The sequence below is a fragment of the Rana temporaria genome, chromosome 13 (genome assembly GCF_905171775.1).
Source record: "Rana temporaria chromosome 13, aRanTem1.1, whole genome shotgun sequence".
In the NCBI taxonomy this organism is placed as follows: Eukaryota; Metazoa; Chordata; class Amphibia; order Anura; family Ranidae; genus Rana; species Rana temporaria.
Window position 1 is genome coordinate 50,010,770 of NC_053501.1, and position 23,041 is coordinate 50,033,810.

At 41.9% G+C, this 23,041-nt stretch overlaps 1 protein-coding gene across 3 annotated transcripts in view; it reads left to right on the plus strand.

The window, feature by feature from the left end:
- The window catches only part of RBM25 (RNA binding motif protein 25), a 68,281-nt gene extending 49,754 nt beyond the window's left edge, over nucleotides 1-18,527 (plus strand). For all 3 annotated transcript variants that reach the window (XM_040331970.1, XM_040331972.1, XM_040331971.1), the window contains exons 14-19: nucleotides 146-296; nucleotides 1,594-1,924; nucleotides 2,025-2,299; nucleotides 7,877-7,975; nucleotides 10,379-10,426; nucleotides 16,938-18,527. In XM_040331970.1, the coding sequence (XP_040187904.1) occupies nucleotides 146-296; nucleotides 1,594-1,924; nucleotides 2,025-2,299; nucleotides 7,877-7,975; nucleotides 10,379-10,426; nucleotides 16,938-17,030 (997 nt within the window). In that variant the 3' untranslated portion in view covers nucleotides 17,031-18,527. The remainder of the gene's footprint in view (nucleotides 1-145; nucleotides 297-1,593; nucleotides 1,925-2,024; nucleotides 2,300-7,876; nucleotides 7,976-10,378; nucleotides 10,427-16,937) is intronic.
- The last annotated feature ends 4,514 nt before the right edge of the window (nucleotides 18,528-23,041 follow it).

Sequence of the window (23,041 nt, forward strand, 5' to 3'; positions counted from 1 at the left end):
AAGAGTAATACGTTTCTGCAGGATGTGCATGCATTCAATTTTATTTTACAACTGCTGGCTCTTTTACAGCTATTGACGTTTTTTTATAAACGTATTTTTTTTTTATAATACTGCACCTCCATAAAATTATGTACTTGTATTGTAGAGGGAGTGCACTCCAGAAGCGATTAAGGGACAGGGAAAAGGAGATTGAAGCAGATGAACGGGATAGAAAACGAGAGAAAGAAGAACTTGAGGAAATCAGACAGAGGTTATTGGCTGAAGGACACCCAGACCCAGATGCTGAACTTCAAAGGGTCAGTATTGAAAAATGCAAAAAAAAAAAAAAAAAAAAAATGTCCAACAGTGTTAGAGGGGGCGGGGAGAACCTAAAACAGAACCTCCCTGCTAGATTGAAGTTCCTCCTTAAGTATAATGTTTACTGACTACCACCTTGGAAGATGAGAATGCCGTTCTGCCCTGGTTAACTTTTGTATTGTTTAGACCTGTGGCGTTTCCAGCCATAGTTGAGTGTTCTATAATCTCTCTGTAGGTTGGGCCTGGTGGGACCTCTGCAGAATAGATGTTAACAATTTTGCTACTGGGTGACTGAAGTTGATTGGTCTAACGTGAGATGAATGAGTGCCTAAAAATGGTGCTCTGCTGGACACCTTTTCACATAACATCCTACAAGTTTTATGAAATGAACTTGCCCAAGTAAAGGGGTCCAAAGGATGCTCTACAAATTGACTTGAGGAGCCGCCATTCAGGTGCCGCCCTAATAAACTATAATCCTTTGTTATAATGGTCATGACAACATGGAGGACATCAAATCCTTCCCCTCAATTCATTGTGCCCTTTGCTAATCATTAAAAGTGGGGAAACACTTCCTGGTTATTATATATTTTTTTAAACTTGGCAACTTCAAGCACTGTAGCTGCTGACTTAATAAGCACACTTACCTGTCCAGGGACCCCCCGCAAGGGCGATCAGTCCATCAGATCAGGTGCCTGCGCCGCCATTCCAGCTAAGGGAAACTGTCAGTGGGACTTGCGGCTTCACTGCCAGTTTCCCACTGCGCATGCACGAGTCGTGCGGTGCTTTGTGAATGGCCGGCTGTCTTATGTGACACACAGGTCCCCACACAGACTGACTGACCGAGTGGATTTATAACTTAAAAACAGGGTATTGCGGTGGACTGTTCAAGGCTGCAGATGACCCGCAAAAGAGATTAGTATACAATTTTTATCGCCCAACTCCTCTGTTCGGATGGAGTGGAGCTAGACCCCAGAAAATACTTGCCAATGTCCCATAGATTCTGGCTGGCTTATGCCTCACACTCTGTTCTACATTTTTACTATGGTTGTCTGAGAGGCGGTTTTGAAAATTAATAAGTATCTTTATTTTTTTAAGGCATGACTTTAGTGAACATGAGTTGAAATCAAAAGTACCAGATTTCTACATTTGAAGCATTTCATGTTTGAAGTATATTGTAAAAATGTGCTTGGAGAAATTGGATGTTTTCTACCAACAGAGTATTCAAATGCTTAGAATTTTGTTTTTGCATTTGTGTATTTTAATCTGCCTGTATCGATTTTTATACTTGATGCTTAGATGGAACAAGAGGCAGAAAGGCGACGACAGCCACCACCACAGATTAAGCCTCAGCCAGAATCTGAAGAGGAGGAGGAGGAAAAACCTGTAAGAGAAGTAAAAGTTGAGGAACCAGTTGAAGAGGAGGAGGAGCCTGAACCAAAGCCTTGCCTTAAGCCCACCATGAGGCCTATTAGCTCTGCCCCATCTGTCTCATCTGGTAGTGGACATGCAACCCCCAATTCTCCAGGGGATGAGTCTCCATGTGGAATCATTATTCCACATGAAAATTCACCAGAGCAACAGCCACAAGAGGAGTACCGGCCAAAAATAGGTCTGAGCCTCAAATTGGGTGAGTTGTTTGTTTCTAGGTACTTGGCTAGTTTTTGTGTGTGACTGTTTTCTGAATATTGAAGTCTCATTACTTTTTTTTCTTTTTTTTTTTTTTTTAGGAGCCTCCAGTAGTCCGAGTCAACCAAACGTTGCAAAAAGGAAGAAACTGCCAGTAGACAGTGTATTTAATAAATTTGAGGATGAAGATAGCGATGAGGTGCCAAGAAAAAGAAAACTGGTTCCACTGGATTATGGCGATGATGACAAATCTTCAGCCAAAAATAATGTGAACACAGAAGAGAAACGCAAACATATCAAGAGTCTTATTGAAAAAATACCTACAGCTAAACCAGAGCTGTTTGCTTATCCTTTGGACTGGTCTATTGTAGACACTGTGAGTTTTTTTTTTCTGCTTTCAGTTGCTCATAGCAATTGCTGATGGAAATCTTCATCTGGCCAAGCTTTCTAAACTGGAAATATTTACAGTAGTCTGAGGATCGAAATCTACAAATCTATTTATTTTTTTCATATACTATCTTAGGATATAATCATCCCTTTATTTGCAGGATTTCCTCATTTCCTGTTTTGGCTGGGGGATAGAAAGTGGATGTAAATCTTCCCCTTACTCTTTCCAAAATGAAAACAATTTGCCTATAGTAGTACTTCTTGTATTTATAGTTAACCAACACTCCAAAGCTTATCTCTCTATCTCAGCACCAGAGACCATACTTATATTCAACGAGAAGTGTCTCTTGTGATGATGACTGGTATCTTACTTGTAATCTTCTGTCCTCTGGAAGACAGATGAGTAAATAGTTGTTTATTCGTAGAGCACTTTTCAATTATGGTAGCTAGTGCAGCTTCTATCGGAGGAGGAGGGTGAAAAGGGCGACCATAGTCAGCACTCTTGAGTGCCTATGGCCTGAAGAGGAGGCTTGGAGATTTTCAACTAAGAGACCAGCTGCCAGCACAAAGGATACTTCTCATCGAATGAAAGTACTGTCCCTTGGGCTGATTTAAAACAAAAAAACACAAACTCAACTTTGGCACTGCGTTACTTTAACTGACAATTGCGTGGTCGTGTGACGCTGTACCCAAATAACATTGATATCTCCCACCCCCCCACACACGCACACAAATGGAGATTTATTTTGTGTTTTTTTTTTTTAAACATTTCTGCGGTTTAAATTCTTTGCTCTATAAACAAAGATTGATCATTTTTTAAAACGATTTTTTACTTTTATCCAAAAAATATAAAAAAAAATGAATTCATCAATTTAGGCAAATATGTATCCTTCCACATATTTTTGGTAAAAACGCAAAACCTATAGCGCCTACAAAATAGGGGATAGATTTATGAACTTTTAATTTTTGTTTTTACTTGTAATGGCGGCGATCTGCGATTTTTAGCAAGACTGACATTGCGGTGCACAAATCTGACCCTACGTGACACTTTTTGGGGACCAGTGACACCCATACAGTGATCAGTGCTAGAAAAATGCACTGATTACTGTATAAATGACAGGGAAGGGGTTAACTACAGGGACGATAAAAGGGATTACTGTGTTCCCTCAGTGTGTTTCTAACTGTGTGGGGGAATTGCTGACAGGAACACAGATCGCTGTTCCTGATCACTAAGAACAGCAGACCGCCATGTTGTCCCCTGACAGAATGGGGATCCGCCCTGTTTACATAGGCAGATCCCCGTTCTGCATCTGTACTGCGATCGCGGGTGGCCGGTGGACATCTGACCTGCCGAATGCGCCCATCAACTTCTACGTGCAGTGGGCACGCACGCCCATACGATCGCATGAAACTACGTACAGGTGCGTTGTTTCGCCCAATAGAGCTGCCATGCAGCAGTATATATGCAGGTGGGCGGTGTTTAAGTGTTTGTTTGTTTTTGGATAGAGTGGCGAGGGATTTGAAGGCTTGTCAGTTTTTACTGCTCACTATGCCCCTGTTGGGGAGATTCGACCTCTTAATTCATCCTGTTTACCATTATTGAAAGTAAAAAAAAAATCCCAAATTTTGGGCTGTCCACAGAAAAGTAATGAAGGAAAAATCTTCCAATCAAGACACTAGTTCTGGTGGCCTGGGGGTCCCCTAGAAATTCCCTTAATTTGCACAGATTTCCTCACTTCCTGTTTGGATATGGAACAGGAAGTGAAGGAAAATATTCGCAATGGAACAGATGGCGAAAAATCTGACGGGTTTTCGCTCATAGTTCTACTTTAACCTATTAGTCGTAAACACCTCTTCTTTGCCCTTTTGATTTAATGTTGCTACGTTATGGGCTGCAATCTCCCTAACTGCCATCTTGCTTTGCCCCCAAGCAAACATGATTCAGTGTTTTGCAGTGCCATTCAATTTAATTGGCATTCCAACTCACATTAAGTGTGCAGAGGTGCCTGCCCAATTGTGAACCCTCTATGCAGTGCTGCATGCTTGGTTTATGTGCATTGAAAGGATATTGAAAATGAATGACCTGTCTTAATGTATTGTGTTGAAAACAATTAGTGTGAACATGCTCTTGGGGACTGACAGACCCTGATGAAGTGAAATTTTAAATCGGACTAATGCCTCGTTTCCACTGAGCGGATCGGTTCGGTTCGCTATTTTGGGTGTTTCCATTATGAAAGTGTGCCATTAAACCGAACCGTACCGGACCATTCTGGGTCCTGCTTCAGATGTGGGGCCATAGAAAATGGAACGGTTCCATTAGGGGAGGAGATGCAATAAATCCCACTGATTGGTGGACGCGCTAGGCATTTTTTCTAAATCCTTTATGGTCCCCGACGGTCCGATTTGAAGTGGAAACGCTCACCAGAATAGACCGGTCCATTCTAAACCGTTCCAAACCTACTGACCCGAACCGTTCCATTCAGTGGAAACAAGGCATATGTCACTGAAGAGGACTTTCAGGATAAAGAAGATAATTGCAAGCATGCGTCTTGTAACATCTTCTCATAGGCAGTACGTTTGCAGTTTGTAGAGAAGGTTCATTTTTAAATGGTATTGAACAAAAGGTTTTCAGTTTACTCTTTCCTTTGTTGTTCAAGCAGCTGGAAGGCTTAAAGAGCCGACTTTAGTCTGCTGGTAATGTCTTTATCAATTGGGTTCTTAATGTCTAAATTATATTTCCCTGACTACAGTGGGGAAAATGTATTTGATCCCCTGCAGATTTTGTAAGTTTGCGCACTTACAAAGAAATGAATAGTCTATTTTTTATCATGTATTTTAAATGATAGAGGCAGAATATCAACCAAAAATCCAGAAAAAACACATGATACAAATGTTATAAATGGAGTTGCAGTTCAGTGAGTAAAATAAGTATTTGATCCCCAAGCAAAACATGACTTGGTATTTGTGGAGAAACCCTTGTTGGCAAACACAGCAGTAAGACGGTCTTGTAGCCACTCCATGACCTAAATGTTCTTCTTTTTGAGCCACTCCGTTTGCCTTTGGTATGTTTTGGATCATTGGTATGTTGGAAGACCCATCCATGACCCATCTTCAGTGTTCTGGCTGAGGGAAGAAGGTTCTCATCCAAGTTTTTACAATACTTGGCCTGTACCTGTAGTAGAAAAACAGCCCCAAAGCATGTTTCCACCTACATGCTTGGCTGTAGGGGTGGTGTTCTTGGGTTACTAGTCAGCACTTTTCTTCCTCCAAACACGGTGAGTCCAGTTAAAGCCAAAGAGCTACATTTTGGTCTCATCTGACCACAGAACTTTCTCCCAATCCTTCTCTGAATCTTTTTGAAGTTCATTGGCAAACTTCATAAAGGCCTGTACGTGTGCCTTTTTGAGAAAGGGGGACCTTGCAGGTGCTGCAGGATTTTTTTTATTTTATTTTTTTCTGTCTCTATCATTTAAAATACACCCATGATAAAAATGTATAGACCCTTCATTTCTTTGTAAGTGGACAAAGTTACAAAATCTGCAGGGGATCAAGTAATTTTCCCCACTGTGAAACTGAGAATCTGCTTAATACATTTTATAATTAGTACTGTAGAGGAATCGGGCTTTTGTGTTTTTCATTAAAAAATAAATAAATAAAAACATGCGCTGCTAATGGTGAATTTCCATGATGACAACACTAGTTGCCTGGATCTCACTTTAATTCACAAACTTCAATCTAGTCACTGACCTGCAGCAAGTGTTCAGATCTGTGATTCGTACTAGGTTCATAGCCAGTGCTGTGGAGTCGAGGAGACTGAGGAAATTTTGCGTACCTGGAGTCGGAAAACAATGCACCGACTCCAACTCCTACTAAATTTAGATTGGAATAATAGAAAAAAAAAAGCAAGTTTAAATGTCCCAATTCAAAAAAAGTTATAATTAATGACTTCTCTACTGTAAGAATAAAGACCAATGCATGCAGTGCCTCACGTAACCGCAAAACAAACACAAGTGACCGTGAAGAAGCACGCAACGCACAATTAGGAGCGCCAATACTTATACTTTCCATAGTGTTGTGTTCTGGTGTTACATGGAACGCAGCGCCCATGGGTAACCTAGCCTCTCACTGATAAGGGATTAAGTAAATATGTTTTTTTGCAGGACTAGAGCAACTTGTATAAGTGAAGGGAATGGAGGGTCAATAGTTCAAGACTGAAGCTGTAAACCATTGGAAAAACGTCTGTCATTCAGCTAAGGCTATAAAAACGTGTAAACTCCAATTGTTAGCTTAAACTTTAAACATGACTATAGGATTCTACTAGGGAAATCACTTTTTATAATAAATGCCCCTTCCTGGATCCTCCCACTGCCCTATCTTCAGCAGCAGATCAGCACACAAAAAGGAGAAGGCGGCAGCTTCTGCCCAACTACCTCTCTCTGCTAGAAGAACTTAGAAGAACTTCAAGGAATGTATAAAATACATTCGCATATTAATACAGGAGTCGAAAAGTACAAAAAACTGAGGAGTCTGAGTCGGAACATTTATCTACCGACTCCACAGCCCTGTTGGTTGCCAGGCACTTTTCTGGAGGCCAACATTGATCATTTTCTTGAACCGTGTTGGGCAGTGGCACTGTTTTTTTTAGGGGATAGCGCGTTCGGCAGTTTACAGGATATTGCCTTACGGCTTGATGACTATTCATAGTATAATAGTGAATAGTTGTCATGCTCCTGAATCACAAGAGCAGTGTAACATTGAAGAGCAAAGTAGCAGTGGCAGATGTTTGTTTCTGCTGACTTGTAAATGAAAGCTTGGAAAGCTTGTGTTTCATGTCCTTGGACCCCTTTCACACTGGGACGTTTTTCATGCGCTTTTGGACTAAAAAAAATAGTGCCAGAAAAATGGCTCCCCTGCAGTCTTGGTGTGAAAGCCCGAGGGAGGCGATGCACTGGCAGGACGTTAAAAAAAAAAAAAAAACTGCTGTTAGCAGCATCTTTGGAACGGTGTGTAAGACCGCTCCTCCACTGCTCCTGCCCATCAATAAGCAGCGCAGCCGACCCGCCAGCAAAGCACGCTAATTGCGGTGGTTTTAATCCTTTCGGCCGCTAGCGAGGATTAAAAGCGTCACACTATCTGACAAAAATGGCGGTAAATTACAGCGCTTTACCGCTGAAACCGCCCTAGTGTGAAAGGGGTCTTAGGGACTACAGACCACTGTGTGTAATGATTACACAGGCCAACACATGTTTTTTGGTGCCTTGAATGTTAGACCTGTTCCTGGGTATATTTGACCTGTTGCCAAAAATGGCAAATTCCCCATCTACTCCAGCTTTTTGAGTCTGGTCACCCATCCGAATAAAAATACGGCAAAATACACTAGGATGATTCAGATTTGCATGTTTTACTGCACTTAATTATATAGCACAAATTGTGGGATATGGGATGTGGAAGTACAAGGAGTAGTATACATTCAGTATTTTGTGTAATGTAGAAGGAGAAATTGTAAAATATGGACTAATTTTGTGAGTTTTATATTCATATAACACACTGTCTCTTCCTACTTCAGACATTAATGGAGCGAAGAATTAGGCCCTGGATTAATAAGAAAATCATAGAGTACATTGGTGAAGAAGAAGCCACGCTTGTTGATTTTGTATGTTCGAAGGTAAGGCATTTAAAACCTGTGTGGGTCAACTAATGTAGATTCTCATTTGTATAGCACTGATGCAGAGGATAAGAGATTATGGAGACTGTTTGCATTTCCTTGCCATAAGGGCCAGTTCACACCAGACGCAGTTCCGTTCAGTTCCGTGTGCTTTTTCCTGCACAAAATGCATGCACAGTGTTTTCCATGTATTCCAATCGCTCTAGTTCACACCATGCAGTCAGTTTCTGCACCGGAAACTGACTGCATGGTGTGAACTAGAGCCATTGGAATACATGGAAAACACTGTGCATGCATTTTTAGTGCAGAAAAAGAATGCACACGAAACTGTATGGAACTGCGTCTGGCGTGAACTGGCCCTTAAGGCCCCTTTCACGCAGGGGAGGTGCGGTTGCGATATAGCGGTGCAATTTTTAACGCAGCTATACCGTAGTATTTACCGAGATATTCGGCCGCTAGCGGTGCGGTTTTAACCCCCGCTAGTGGCCAAAAAAGGGTTAATACCGCCCGCAATGTGCCTCTGCCAGAGACTCACATCGAGGCTTGGTTTTGTATGTTTACTATATAGAGTGATGAGTCGCCTCTTTCCCATTGACGATCTGTATCTGACACGAAACGTACGTCGGGAGGTGGACGTAAATTACGTCATCACCAGTGGACAGGCGTCTGCAGGCCGGCTTTTCTTATGGACACGATTTTATCGTTTCTGTTGTGTGATTTTGTTTTTTTAATAAACCTTATGGTACTGTATTACACTATTGAGTGGTGTTATATTCTGGGGCATAACTGGTGGTCTTCTGAAAATTGAACGCACTTATTCCCATTGGATTTGGATTCTGATGATTGACTGGAGTGTTAGATTTCTTGACAGGCTTGGCACCCACTTGCTCTCTGTTAAGCGGTTCATTCTGACGGTGGCGGAGCACGGGTGTTTTTATGGTCACTTTGAGTCTCTTCTCCTCAATATTCCACCATCGCCTTAGCAGAAATGGAAAGGACGAAAAACTGGACTGCCGCACTCCAAAATCACTTAAAAAAGAGGTCTTTTATTTTCAACTGTACATACAGTCACTGCAAACCAACAACATTCAGTATGGCCGACGCGTTTCGCACTGGCAGTCAGTGCTTAGTCATGACTACACACATGACTAAGCACTGACTGCCATCTCTTTAAGTGATTTTGGAGTGCGGCAGTCCAGTTTTTCGTCCTTTCCATTTCTGCTATCATTAGCATTGCCAGCACCTTGGTGGTTCAACAGCCCTTGATTGCCTACGGGGCTCACCTGGAGCGGTGAGAATTTTGTCTGTCTATTCTGGATCGTCCACCATCGCCTTAGGTGGCTCGTCAAGGTTTTCTTTGATTTTAAGATTTGGGACTTTGTTAATTTTTTATGTCACTGGATGTGATTACACTTTCCCCAATATTCACAATTTGTTTCACTAGTTTAATATGGACTTTCAATTGTCCTTTAAATATTTATGATCATATTCTTTAATTCATGGTCACATATTTTATTATTGGTATATGCACTTTGTCACATGATGGACTGATTACAATATTGGTTCTTACTTTTGTAGCGCAGCCTTTACTGTTTTCTTTACTGATTTTATGTTTATCGCATGATAGAGCTGCTGCTGTGTTTTTTTTAGTTACATAGTTAGCGCAGTATTTTCTCCAAATTTTTCCAATTATTGAGACTGCATATGAACTCCATGCAGATAGTTTCCCATGTAAGAATTCAGTCCAGAGCCTTGAAGGACTCAACTTAAGTTTTTTTTTTTTTTTTTTACTTTGAGTGTTCAAACTGTAAAAATGAAAATGCACAATAGTACTCAGACAAGCACATTGTTTTTAACTCTGTAAAGCAGATATTGGAAAATCGCATTGGTCATTATTTCAGTGTCAAACTCAATATGTATACGTTCATTTTGCAAGTAAGGCCTCATTCACACGGACGGACCGTTCGGGTCCGCCTTTCAGTTTTGACGGCGGACCTCAACGGCCGCTCCATGCATCCCTATGGAGCGTCGGATGTCAGCGGAGACATGTCTGCTGACATCCGACCCTATCCGATCCGCTAAAAACAGACGTTTGGGGACACGTCCCCATCCGTCCATATCGGATCGGGTAAGATCTGATGAAAACTGACACGCTGTCAGTTTTCATCAGATCGCTCCATAGGAGACAGTGGTGCCCGACAACGGAGTCCGCCTCGTGTGAATGAGGCCTAAAGGTTTAATCCGTTCCAGAAGATTCCCAAAAATGACACTAGCAGCTTGCTTTGTAGTAGTACATATGTACAAAACAGTTATTCCTTTTAGCAGAATTTATTTTGTATTCTGCAGCAAATCTCACATTATAGTCGTATGTTCCAACTAATAAATTCAATGTTCTTTACTTAGGTAATGGCGCACAGCTCTCCACAAAGTATATTGGACGATGTTGCAATGGTGAGTACACATTTATTACTCAGTATATTTAAGAAATTGGGAAACTCCCTCCAGTTATTTCTTATCAAGAGAATTTGAACAGTTTATAAAGATAGACCGCCACATTAAACTACGGGTGTACTTTTATTCTAAAACCTTGTACAGGATATAATCTTGATTTTTACCAAATGGCAATTGCTACAACCAGTGCTGGTAATTTTTGGGCATTGGGGGAAAGTTATTTTATTACATTTTTAAATGGCTAAAATACCCGCCATATACTTTAAAGTGAAATAGGAATTCAGGGTAGGTGAATAGGAGGAATTGGGGTCGCCTACATACAAGGCCTTATTTACTAGCAGCTTATCCCGCCAGTAATCCAGTGCCAGCACACTTTTTCACCCCTTTTTTGTTAGCCCCCGTTTTGTTAGAACCACTGTAAACCATGTCAGGACTTTAGGACAAAAGATTGAGGATGAGTACTAAAGGCCCCTTGCTAACCTCCCACTAATCCCCCCCCCCCCTCCCATAGCCCTTCCAGCCCATATGCCCCCCCCCCCGTCATAAAGTTATACCTGTCGCAGGACTCCTTAACCACTTGACCACCGCCCCATGTCAAAAAGACGTCCTGTTTTTAAAGTTGAATATCTCGATAACGGCAGCAGCTGCTGCCACAACCGAGATATTCATCTTTTCAGGGGGCGGTGGTGTACACGATAACGGCGGATTCGCCGCGAGATCGCCGTTATCGGTGGCGGGAGAGGGCCCTCCCGCCGCTCTCCCGCGCCCTCCGCCGCTTACCGGAGCCGTCGGTAGCGGCGGAGGGGATCGGATGTGTCCGGCAGCTGAGCGGGGACGGGACTGAAGGAGAAATCTCCTTCACCCGTCCTCATAGCTCTGCTGGGCGGAAGTGACGTCAAAACGTCAGTCCCGCCCAGCCTCTTAAAGAAACATTTTTTTTTTTGTCATTTGAAAAAATGACATTTTTATTTTTTTTTATTTGTTTTGCATTTAAGTCTAAATATGAGATCTGAGGTCTTTTTGACCCCAGATCTCATATTTAAGAGGACCTGTCATGCTTTTTTCTATTACAAGGGATGTTTACATTCCTTGTAATAGGAATAAAAGTGATCAATTTTTTTTTTTTTTTATTTCAGTGTAAAAAATTATAAAAATAAATAAGAAAACAAAAAAATTTTTTTTTGCTTCTGCGACGAGCTCGCGCGCAGAAGCAAACGCATACGCGAGTAGCGCCCGCATATGAAAACGGTATTCAAACCACACAAGTGAGGTATTGCCGCGATCGTTAGAGTGAGAGCAATAATTCTAGCCCTAGACCTACTCTGCAACTCAAAAAATGCAACCTGTAGAATTTTTTAAACGTCGCCTATCGAGATTTTTAAGGGTAAAAGTTTGACGCCATGCCACGAGCGGGCGCAATTTTTAAGCGTGACATGTTGGGTATCATTTTACTCGGCGTAACATTATCTTTCACAATATATAAAAAAATTGGGCAAAATGTATTGTTTTATTTTTTAACCACTTACCCCCCGGACCATATTGCTGCCCAAAGACCAGAGTACTTTTTGCGATTCGGGACTGCGTCGCTTTAACAGACAATTGCGCGGTCGTGCGACGTGGCTCCCAAACAAAATTGGCGTCCTTTTTTTCCCACAAATAGAGCTTTCTTTTGGTGGTATTTGATCACCTCTGCGTTTTTTATTTTTTGCGCTATAAACAAAAATAGAGCGACAATTTTGAAAAAAATGAATATTTTTTACTTTTTGCTGTAATAAATATCCCCCAAAAATATATAAAAAAAATTTTTTTTCCTCAGTTTAGGCCGATACGTATTCTTCTACATATTTTTTGTAAAAAAAATCGCAATAAGCGTTTATTGATTGGTTTGCGCAAAAGTTATAGCGTTTACAAAATAGGGGGTATTTTTATGGCATTTTTATTAATATTTTTTTTACTAGTAATGGCGGCGATCAGCGATTTTTTTTTCGGTATTGCGACATTATGGCGGACACTTCGGACATTTTTGACACATTTTTGGGACCATTGGCATTTTTATAGCGATCAGTGCTATAAAAATGCATTAGATTACTATAAAAATGCCACTGGCAGTGAAGGGGTTAACACTAGGGGGCGGGGAAGGGGTTAAGTATGCCTGGGTGTGTTCTTACTGTGGGGGGGGGGGGGGTGGCCTCACTAGGGGAAACACTGATTTTCTGTTCATACATTGTATGAACAGAAAATCAGCATTTCCCCTGCTGACAGGAACGAGAGCTGTGTGTTTACACACACAGCTCCCGTTCCCCGCTCTGTACCGAGCGATCGCGTGTGCCCGGCGGCGATCGCGCCCGCCGGGCACACGCACGGGAGTTGGGGGCGAGCGGGGAGCGCGCACGCGCCCCCGGCGGCGCGCACGCGCCCCCTAGTGGCGGCTATACGATAGGACGTATAGCTACGGGCTCTCGCCCAGGAGAGCCGACCTGCCGCCGTATAATGACGGTGCGCGGTCGGCTAGTGGTTAATTCAAAAAAGTGATTTTTATCCAAAAAAAGTGCGCTTGTAAGACCGCTGCGCAAATACGGTGTGACAAAAAGTATTGCAATGACTGCCATTTTATTCCCTAGGATGTCTGCTAAAAAAAAATATATAATGTTTGGGGGTTCTGATTAATTTTCTAGCAAAAAAATTGTGATTTTCACATGAAGGAGAGAAGTGCCAGAATAGGCCTGGTGGTCAAGTGGTTAAAATGCAAGTTGCCTGGCATCAGCAGTTAGACCTGGAAAATGCATGTTATAAGTAGGTGTTTAGGAAAATAAAAAACAAAACTCGTTATAAATTTCCTTTATGCTCTGCTTCGAGGATTCAATAAGCATAGTGGCCAAAGTATCATTCTCAAAATGAGATCAAGTTAAAGGGGTTGTAAAGGTTTGTTTTTTATTTTCGAAATAGGTTACTTTAACCACTTAGGGACCGCCTCCTGCACATATATACGTCGGCAGGATGGCACGGCTGGGCACAAGCACATACCTGTACGTCCTCTTTAAGTGCCCAGCCGACCGGGTCCGAAGCCCTGCGGGACCCGATCGCCGCCGGAGTCCCGCGATAGGTCCCTGGAGCTGAAGAACGGGGAGAGGTGTGTGTGTAAACACAGCTTCCCCGTTCTTCACTGTGGCGCTGTCATTGATGGTCTGTTCCCTGATAAAGGGAAAGGCGATCAATGACATCACACGTCCAGCTCCGCCCCTCTACAGTTAGAAACACATATGAGGTCACACTTAACCCCTTCAGCGCCCCCTAGTGGTTAACTCCCAAACTGCAATTGTCATTTTCACAGTAAACAATGCATTTTTTTTTTTGCATTTTTTTGCTGTGAAAATGACAATGGTTCCAAAAATGTGTCAAAATTGTCCGATGTGTCCGCCATAATGTCGCAGTCACGAAAAAAAAGCTGATCGCCGCCATTAGTAGTAAAAAAATAAATAATAAAAATGCAATAAAACTATCCCCTATTTTGTAAATGCTATAAATTTTGCGCAAACCAATCGATAAACGCTTATTGCTTTTTTTTTATACCAAAAATGGGTAGAAGAATACGTTTCGGCCTAAACTGAGGGAAAATTATTATTTTTTATATATTTTTGGGCGATATTTATTATAGCAAAAAGTAAAACATATTGAATTTTTTTCAAAATTGACGCTCTATTTTTGTTTATAGCACAAAAAATAAAAACCGCAGAGGTGATCAAATACCACCAAAAGAGAGCTCTATTTGTGGGAAAGAAAGGACGCCAATTTTGTTTGGGATCCACATCGCACGACCGCGCAATTGTCAGTTAAAGCGACGCAGTGCCGAATCGCAAAACCTGGCCGGGTACTTTACCTGCATTTTGGTCCGGGTCTTAAGTGGTTAAGCTAGTCCATTGTTGGTTCACTTATCTTTTCCTTCCATTTCCCTTCTAAATGTTTTTTTTTCTTTTGTCTGAATTTCTCACTTCCTGTTCCTCCTCAGTAAGGTGTTCTAAATGACTTTCCACCGCTGGGATGATGGTGGAAAGCTTACTGAGGAGAAACCGGAAGTGAGAAATTCAAACAAAGAAATTAAACATTTAGAAGGGAAATTGAAGGAAAAGGTAAGTGCACCAACAATGCACTAGCTTAAAGGAACCTATTTAGAAAATAAAAAACAAACCTTTACAACCCCTTTAAATGCTCTCCTGAAAAGTATACCTTAAAGTGGTTCTAAAGGCAAATGTCTTTTTTATCTTAATGCATCAGCAGCTCTCCCCAGCCCCCCTAATACTTGAGCCCCATCTTGATCCAGCGATGTGGATGAGACCCTATGCTCTGTGAGGACTCTTCCTCCTCATTGACTGAGAGGGCAGGGGTGCCATTGATTCCTGCTGCTCTCAGTTGGTGAGCCAATTAAGAGAGGGGTGGGGGGGCGAGCTGTGGCACTGTCTGAATGAACAGAGAGAGCAGTGGCTCAGGTGCCCCCATAGCAAGCTGCTTGGAGGTTAGGAGCCAAGAGTGCCGGCGGGGTACTCAAAGAGGACGACCCGGCTGCAAATCCACTGCACAGAGCAGGTAAATGACTGTTCGTTAAAAAACAAACCTAGCCTTTAATACCACTTTAAGGAAACTGGAAATGTTATTACAGTGGTGATAAAGGAGATAACTAAGGGCTAGTTTTTGGCATTTTTTTAGGCACGATTTGGTTGGTCAGAATATATTTACACAAGAAAAGATTTTCTCTAAAAAGTAGGTTTGTTTATTTAGATATAAAATATCGTAATATATAGAACAAATAAAGAAGAAAAAGTATTGCCGTTTCCAGCACAAAAAACTATCTAAGAGGCTAACTAGGCAAGCCTATCCATAAACATTGACAGGAATTATAAATAAAATATAACAATGTATCCACAATGAGATTGAACACTTCCAGAAGGATTTGGAATAAAGTGCATAAACATAATTAGTAATCCTGTCAAGTTGTGGAAATGCAGGCAAAGATATGTCTGCGGTGGTTTGGCTTGCTGCGTTGGTAGACTCGATCGGTTTCGCGCTTTAGCAGCGCTTCCTCACGGAGTCAGCAGTGTAGTTTTAAAGACAGTATTGATTGGTAGGGGGATCGATACATAAATTTTCTGGCAATAATAAAGGAAGAAACAGACTGTGTCCGGGCTGCTGGACGTTGTAAGGGGTATAGGGGAAACGACCCAAATAAAATGAAAAGTAACAGTCTTCAATGAAGGAGGGCAGGGCTTGAGGAAAGGAAAGAAGGGAGAGAGTAAACAGTACCCTCTATCAATCCTCAATAAATGCTACACTTCCTGGTAGCAGAAGTGAGCAACCAGATCTGGGTGCCGGCTGATAGCCAGGTATTAAGGCAGTGGTAAGCCTGGTTAAATATATGCGACAGCGATCTCCTCCACAAGTCTCTCGGGAGACTTGTGGAGGAGATCGCTGTCGCATATATTTAACCAGGCTTACCACTGCCTTAATACCTGGCTATCAGCCGGCACCCAGATCTGGTTGCTCACTTCTGCTACCAGGAAGTGTAGCATTTATTGAGGATTGATAGAGGGTACTGTTTACTCTCTCCCTTCTTTCCTTTCCTCAAGCCCTGCCCTCCTTCATTGAAGACTGTTACTTTTCATTTTATTTGGGTCGTTTCCCCTATACCCCTTACAACGTCCAGCAGCCCGGACACAGTCTGTTTCTTCCTTTATTATTGCCAGAAAATTTATGTATCGATCCCCCTACCAACCAATACTGTCTTTAAAACTACACTGCTGACTCCGTGAGGAAGCGCTGCTAAAGCGCGAAACCGGTCGAGTCTACCAACGCAGCAAGCCAAACCACCGCAGACATATCTTTGCCTGCATTTCCACAACTTGACAGGATTACTAATTATGTTTATGCACTTTATTCCAAATCCTTCTGGAAGTGTTCAATCTCATTGTGGATACATTGTTATATTTTATTTATAATTCCTGTCAATGTTTATGGATAGGCTTGCCTAGTTAGCCTCTTAGATAGTTTTTTGTGCTGGAAACGGCAATACTTTTTCTTCTTTATTTGTTCTATATATTACGATATTTTATATCTAAATAAACAAACCTACTTTTTAGAGAAAATCTTTTCTTGTGTAAATATATTCTGACCAACCAAATCGTGCCTAAAAAGTCCAAAAACTAGCCCTTAGTTATCTCCTTTATCACTTATACTAGGACGTGGCACCCTCTTTTTACTTTATAATATCCACATGCACACTACATGTGAGGATATTGTCATCCCTCCTCTCTCAGTTATTACAGTGGTAATTGGCTGTCTAGCTTGTTAAAACGGCTGCTTAATGCAGTTGACTGGTTTTGTGAATAGTTTTTAGGCTATCGTGTTTTATGAACAGAAGTTGAGAATGTTTTGTTAAAGCCAGATTGGGCAATGTTGACTTCATCAGTGTTCACTGCAATTTGGACCTTTTTTTTATTTACTATCTTATATTCTCCTTCAGGTCCTCGATGAAGAAGCTGAAGTATTCATAGTGAAAATGTGGCGGTTACTAATTTATGAAACGGAGGCAAAGAAAATCGGTCTTGTGAAGTAAAACCTTGCCAAAGTGTATTGGGTACCATCCAACCTTTGCTGTTAGGGCCTACAAAACATTGAACAGTATATTGCAGTCCCAGATTCCAGCAAGGTCATTCATACTTTCCAAAGTGATCAGACATATGTTTGTTTTTATTTGTAGGGATTGTGATTTTGTTTTCTCTTTCTCTAGAGTCTCAGCTTTCTCCTAACTAAAGTTATCTGCAACCACAGAATAGGTGCACAAAGTAAACCAGTGTCTTACTGGTACGGTTTAAAATATTCAGCTGCTGTACAATGGTCTCTGGTAACAATGTTTGTCCATACTCTTGTACATATTAAAATACCCAATTTTTGCAATTTGTTTGCACTCATATACCTATTGGATAACAGCAGGATGAATGGCTGATCTTGTAAATTTCGGTTTACAAAGTCAGTGTCTACTTTTTTGTTTTCTATATTTATTGCTGCAAAATTACCTACATTTATTTTCTGTACAAATGGGCATGGCTGGCTGGTTACCTGGCAATATTTTTTCCGTATTGTGCTGTAAATATTTTTCTTATGGTCCCATATCTGAAAGGGAGACAACGCTTTTATATGTAATTCCTCATGGGAGCTCCTATTTCCTGCTATTGAGTAACCCCATCTCCTGCCTTCCCACCTTTTGATTTGAGTAAGCCATATCCCATATAAAAAGCTGAGTTCCTATTTGGCAGGCCCTATCATATTGCACCTTTTTGAAAGCGTGACAAGTGGCTGCAACATCCTTCTCTTGTCAGTGCTAATGTTTTTTAGTCTTTTTTTTTTTTTTATTGTCCATTATTTAATAAACTCCTGCACTGGCTAACTGCAGTCTAAAAACATGCTGTCCAACAATAAAACTTTTTTTTTTAATGTATGTTCTCATCCTGCAGCAATTTAACATTTGAGGGGATTGCATTGATCTACTTTTAATACTTGTGTAAGGAGTGTGATTCAAGTATATCAGCAATAATTGCTGAACACATAAGCACATTTCTAAGTTTTCAGCAAGGCCATAAATCCAGCACATGGTTGAAATGTATAAAACCTTTAAAACACTGGCATTATACGTTTATGTATACAAAAAAAATAACCTACATGCTTTTGAATGTAAGTTCAGTGTTGCTCTCCTAGTGAGCAATAGTGTCTGTTGAAGAACACACATAACTGCTTATCTTTGTCATGATATATACTAGGGGTTGCACTCAGTTATTCCCATCCACTCAGAACTAAATCTTGGTGTAGCTTTGTGTAGGGTTAATATACATCTGACCAATATTTATTCACCATTGGGACTGATTAACAAATGAACATGACCTGCTGTTTTTGTAAACTGCTGCGATAACAGTCTATTCTGTATTTAAGGCATCGGTTTGTCTGAAATGTTGAAGCTGTGATCTATGATTGCCAGATACCTTGCATTTGCAAACTGTGTTAAGCCATCAAAGGCTCGCTCTGTAAATAATTCAAACATTAAAGTGTATATATTTGATATGCGGGCTTGGTGTCTTACAAGGTTTTCAATTCAGGATTGAAAATAATCGTACCAAGTGCAAGCACATCATAAGAGGTACCCTTTTAAAACCATTCTACGAAAAAATCTGTGTTGGAGACTTTGCCTGGGAGAAGGGGGAGCATGCGGCTGCAGTTATGAAGTGCAGACACCTACATGCAGCAGCCACCCAAATCTTTCTGTCACAGCTTCAGTCAATGCGGAAACGTACCTGTCCCACTTTGTGTCCTGTGCATTCCTATGGGCCTTTGATGCTGCCCATTGTGGTGTCAAGTCAAAAAAAATGTAGGAGGGAAGGCCAAGCAGGAAGGTATGGCTGGCACAGTTTGACCTGAAATCCCATGGATAGAATCTTTTTAACCACTTCCCTACCGCAGGATGTCGTGGACTTTGGGGGGGGGGGGGAGATATCTGAATGATGCCTGCAGCCAGCGATTCTGTGCACCATAAAAACGCTCATAGTGGCAGTTCCACCATTAGTGGGATGTTTACATTCCTTGTAATAGGAATAAAAGTGATTTATAAAGTGTAAAAATTAAGTATAATAAAATTAAACGCCCCTGTCCCTGGTAGCTCGTGCTCAGAAGCGAACACACACGTAAGTCCCGCCCACATATGTAAACGCTGTTCAAACCACACATGTGAGAAATCGCTGCGTGCGTTAGAGTGTGTGTGCAACAATTCTAGCACTGGACCTCCTCTGTAACTCTAAACTGGTAACCTGTGAAAAAAATGAAAGCGTTGCCTATGGAGATTAACCAATTAAGGACCTTTACTGTTTTTCAGATTTGGCGTTTAGAAGACTAAAACAGTTTTTTTGCTAGAAAATTACTTAAAACCCCCAAACATTATATATTTTTGTCTAACACCCTAGAGAATAAAATGACGGTCATTGCAATACTTTTTGTCACACCGTATTTGCGCAGCGGTCTTGCAAGCGCCTTTTTTTTTTTTTTTTGGGGGGAAAAAAAAAAAATCACTTTTTTGAATAAAAAAATGACAACAGTAAAGTTAGCCCAATTTTTTTTTATATATTGTGAAAGATAATGTTACGCCGAGTAAAATGATACCCAACATGTCACGCTTCAAAATTGTGCCTGCTCGTGGAATGGCGTCAAATTTTTACCCTTAAAATTCTCCATGGGAGACGTTTAAAAAATTCTATAGGTTGCATCTTTTGAGCTACAGAGGAGGTCTAGGGCTAGAATTATTGCTCTCGCTCTAATGATCACGGTGATACCTCACTTGTGTGGTTTGAACACCGTTTTCATATGCGTTTGCTTTTGCGCGCAAGCTCATCGGGACTGGGCGCTTGAAACATATATTTTTTCTTATTTATTTTTATTTATTTTATTATTTTTTACACAAAAAAAAAAAATAGATCACTTTTATTCCTATTACAATTAATGTAAACATCCCTTGTAATAGAAAAAAACATGACAGGTCCTCTTAAAGCGGAGGTTCACCCTGAAAATGAACTTTTTCGCTAACCTATCTCCAGCCTTAATAAAGACTTGTAGCGTGGTCATTTTTTTTAAAATGTGTGTACTTGCCTGTCTTCGGCCTCACATCCGGGTCTTCTTCCTTGCGGGGAGTGGGCGTGTCGCTCCTTTTCCCCGACGGGGAGCTCTGCGCAATGTCTCCTGGGAGTGAGTGTTGATCCTCCCAGGAGGCGATTGACGTGCGGGTAAAGCGCGTCATCGCCTTCCGAAAATATCCAACGGGGACTCGGCTCTTTACAGCGCTATACGGCGCCTGCCGTGTAGAGCTGACTGTGCAGGCGTTGTAAAGTGCCGAGTCCCATCTCGGATATTTTCGGAAGACGTGACGCGCTTTACACGCACGTCAATCATCTATGCCTCGTCTTAGGAACGCCTACTCCCCGGGGGAGCGAGAACCAGGAAGCTAGGTGAAAAGACAGCGAAAAAAAATAAAAAATCCAGCATACTGTTGTCAGCAGTATGCTGGAAGTAATGGTATATAGATATTTTATGGTGAACCCCCGCTTTAAATATGAGATCTGGGGTCAAAAAGACCTCAGATCCCATATTTAGACTTAAATGCAAAAAAAAATTTATTTGATAAAATGACGACAAGAAAATATTGCTTTAAGAAGCATGGGCGGAAGTGACGTTTTGACGTCACTTTCGCCCTGCTATGCGGGACGGTTGGGGGCCATCTTGCCCTCACTCGCATACACAGCAAGGAGGAGAGAGGACCCGATCGCCTCCGCTGCTGCCGACGGCACCGGTAAGCGGCGGGAAGGGGGGGCCCTCTCCCACCGCCGATAACTGTGATCTTGCGGCCAATCCGCCACGGAGACCACCGTTATCGTTTTACAGGACCACTCAAAGAAAAGATGGATATCTCGGTTGTGGCAGCAGCTGCTGCCGTTACCGAGATATCCATCTTTAAAAACAGGACGTATATATACATGAGCAGGTTTTTATGTAGTTAAGTCCCGAAGTTTGGCGCCATTCCATTAGTGTGCGCAATTTTAAAGTGTGACAAGTTGGGTATCTATTTATTCAGCGTAACATCATCTTTCACATTATACAAAAAAATTAGGCTAACTTTTACTGTTTTTTTTTTTTTTTTTAATTAATGAAACCCGTCCCCCAAAAAAAAGGCGTTTGAAAAATGATTGCGCAAGTACCGTGAGAGAATAAAGTTGCAATGACCGCCACTTTATTCTGTATGGTGTCTGCTAGAAAAACATATATAATGTTCGGGGGTTCTGACTAGTTTTCTAGCAAAAAAAATGATTTTTACATGGAGAGAAGTACCACAATAGGCCCGGTAGGAAAGTGGTTAAAGAAGGCGCAATAAAAGGAACTTGGATGTAACCAATAACATTTCACATGGTTCGCTATGAAAAATGTGTTCTGTGAGGGCATCGAGCGCACTCTGTGATTACTGTATCCTTTAGACAAATCGAGGTAAAGGGCCAATAACGGTGTGATCAGCTACAGTGCCTTAAAAAAGTATTCATACCCCTTGAAATTTTTAACCTGTTGTCATGTTACAACCAAAAACGTTAATGGATTTTATGTGCTAGGCCAACACAATGTGGCACACAATTGTAAAGTGGAAGGAAAATAGTTCGACTGCTTTTTTTTTTTTTTTTTTTTACAAATATCTGAAAAGCATGGCGTGCATTTATATTCTTTCCCTCCGATTCCTCTAAGATCTAGTGAAACCAATTGCCTTCGGAAGTTGCCTAATTAGTAAATAGTCTACCTGTGTGTAATATAATAGTATAAATACAGCTGTTCTGTGAAGCCCTCAGAGGTTTGTTAGAGAACCTTGGTGAAAAAACTGCATCATTAAGGCCAAGCAACACACCAGACACTTCAGGGATAAAGTTGTCGAATTTTAAAGCGGGCTTAGGTTATAAAATATCCCAAGCGTTGCACATCTCACAGAGCACTTGTCAATCCATCATCTGAAAATAGAGAATGGCACAACTGCAAACCTGCAAAGACATGGCTGTCTACCTAAACTGCCAGGCCGGGCAGGGAGAGCATTAATCAGAGAAGCCGCCAAGAGGCCCATGATAACTCTGGAGGAGCTGCAGAGATTCACAGCTCAGGTGGGAGAATCTGTCCACAGGACCGCTATTGGTTGTGCACTCCACAAATCCTGGCCTTTATGGAAGAGTGGCAAGAAGAAGTCATTATTGAAAGAAAATTATAAGTCTCGTTTGCGAGAAGCCATGTGGGGGACACAGCAAACATAGGGAAGAAGGTGCTTTGGTCAGATGAGACCAACATTTTACTTTCTCCTTTGTCCATGGACGGGCACAGCTTCCTTATACTCTTGACTGTAGGGTTATGTTCTGTCTATCAGGAGAGGACTAGGCAGACATATTGATGGTTAAAACCTGTAATCTTTAGCAAAGCTGAACAGCCCCGCCCAGGGGGCCGTCCCTCTGGTCATAACCCCTCTCATTGCAGTGAGCAGTTTAGTTATTTTTCTGCCTAGTAGAGAATGACCTGGCTCCCTTTTGGGCCCATGGTCCTGAAGAACTTTTTTATTTTTTGATCCTGGGAACAACTGGCTGGGTGACAGGCTGCATAATATAGATCCTTGTCATCTCCCCAGCCCGGCCATTGAGCGTAAGCAGGATTGGCTGCGCGCTGGGTCGGCCACGACATACCCCGTTTGCTCCAGGGGTGGCCGGTAAGCTCACATATGACCGGGCTACTGCTATCTGAGTCACAGTGAGCTGTGGCCGACAGCTACTCCGTACTGCTCGGAAGTGGGTCTGTCAGGAAGGCGCCAGCAGTCCGCGCAGCGACAGGTAAGTACTTTTCCTCCTGTCTTGGCAGGATGGAGAAGCTGGACTCTCCTGGGGGGGGGGGGGCGATTAGGGGGTCTCTTGTCCTCCCTTTCCTCTCCCCCCATCCCTTCCCTCCTCCCCATGCATGGGCCTGCTGTGACTGACTGGGGTGTACCTGTGGAGTTTTTTTTCTGTGTCCTGGCTGGGGGCT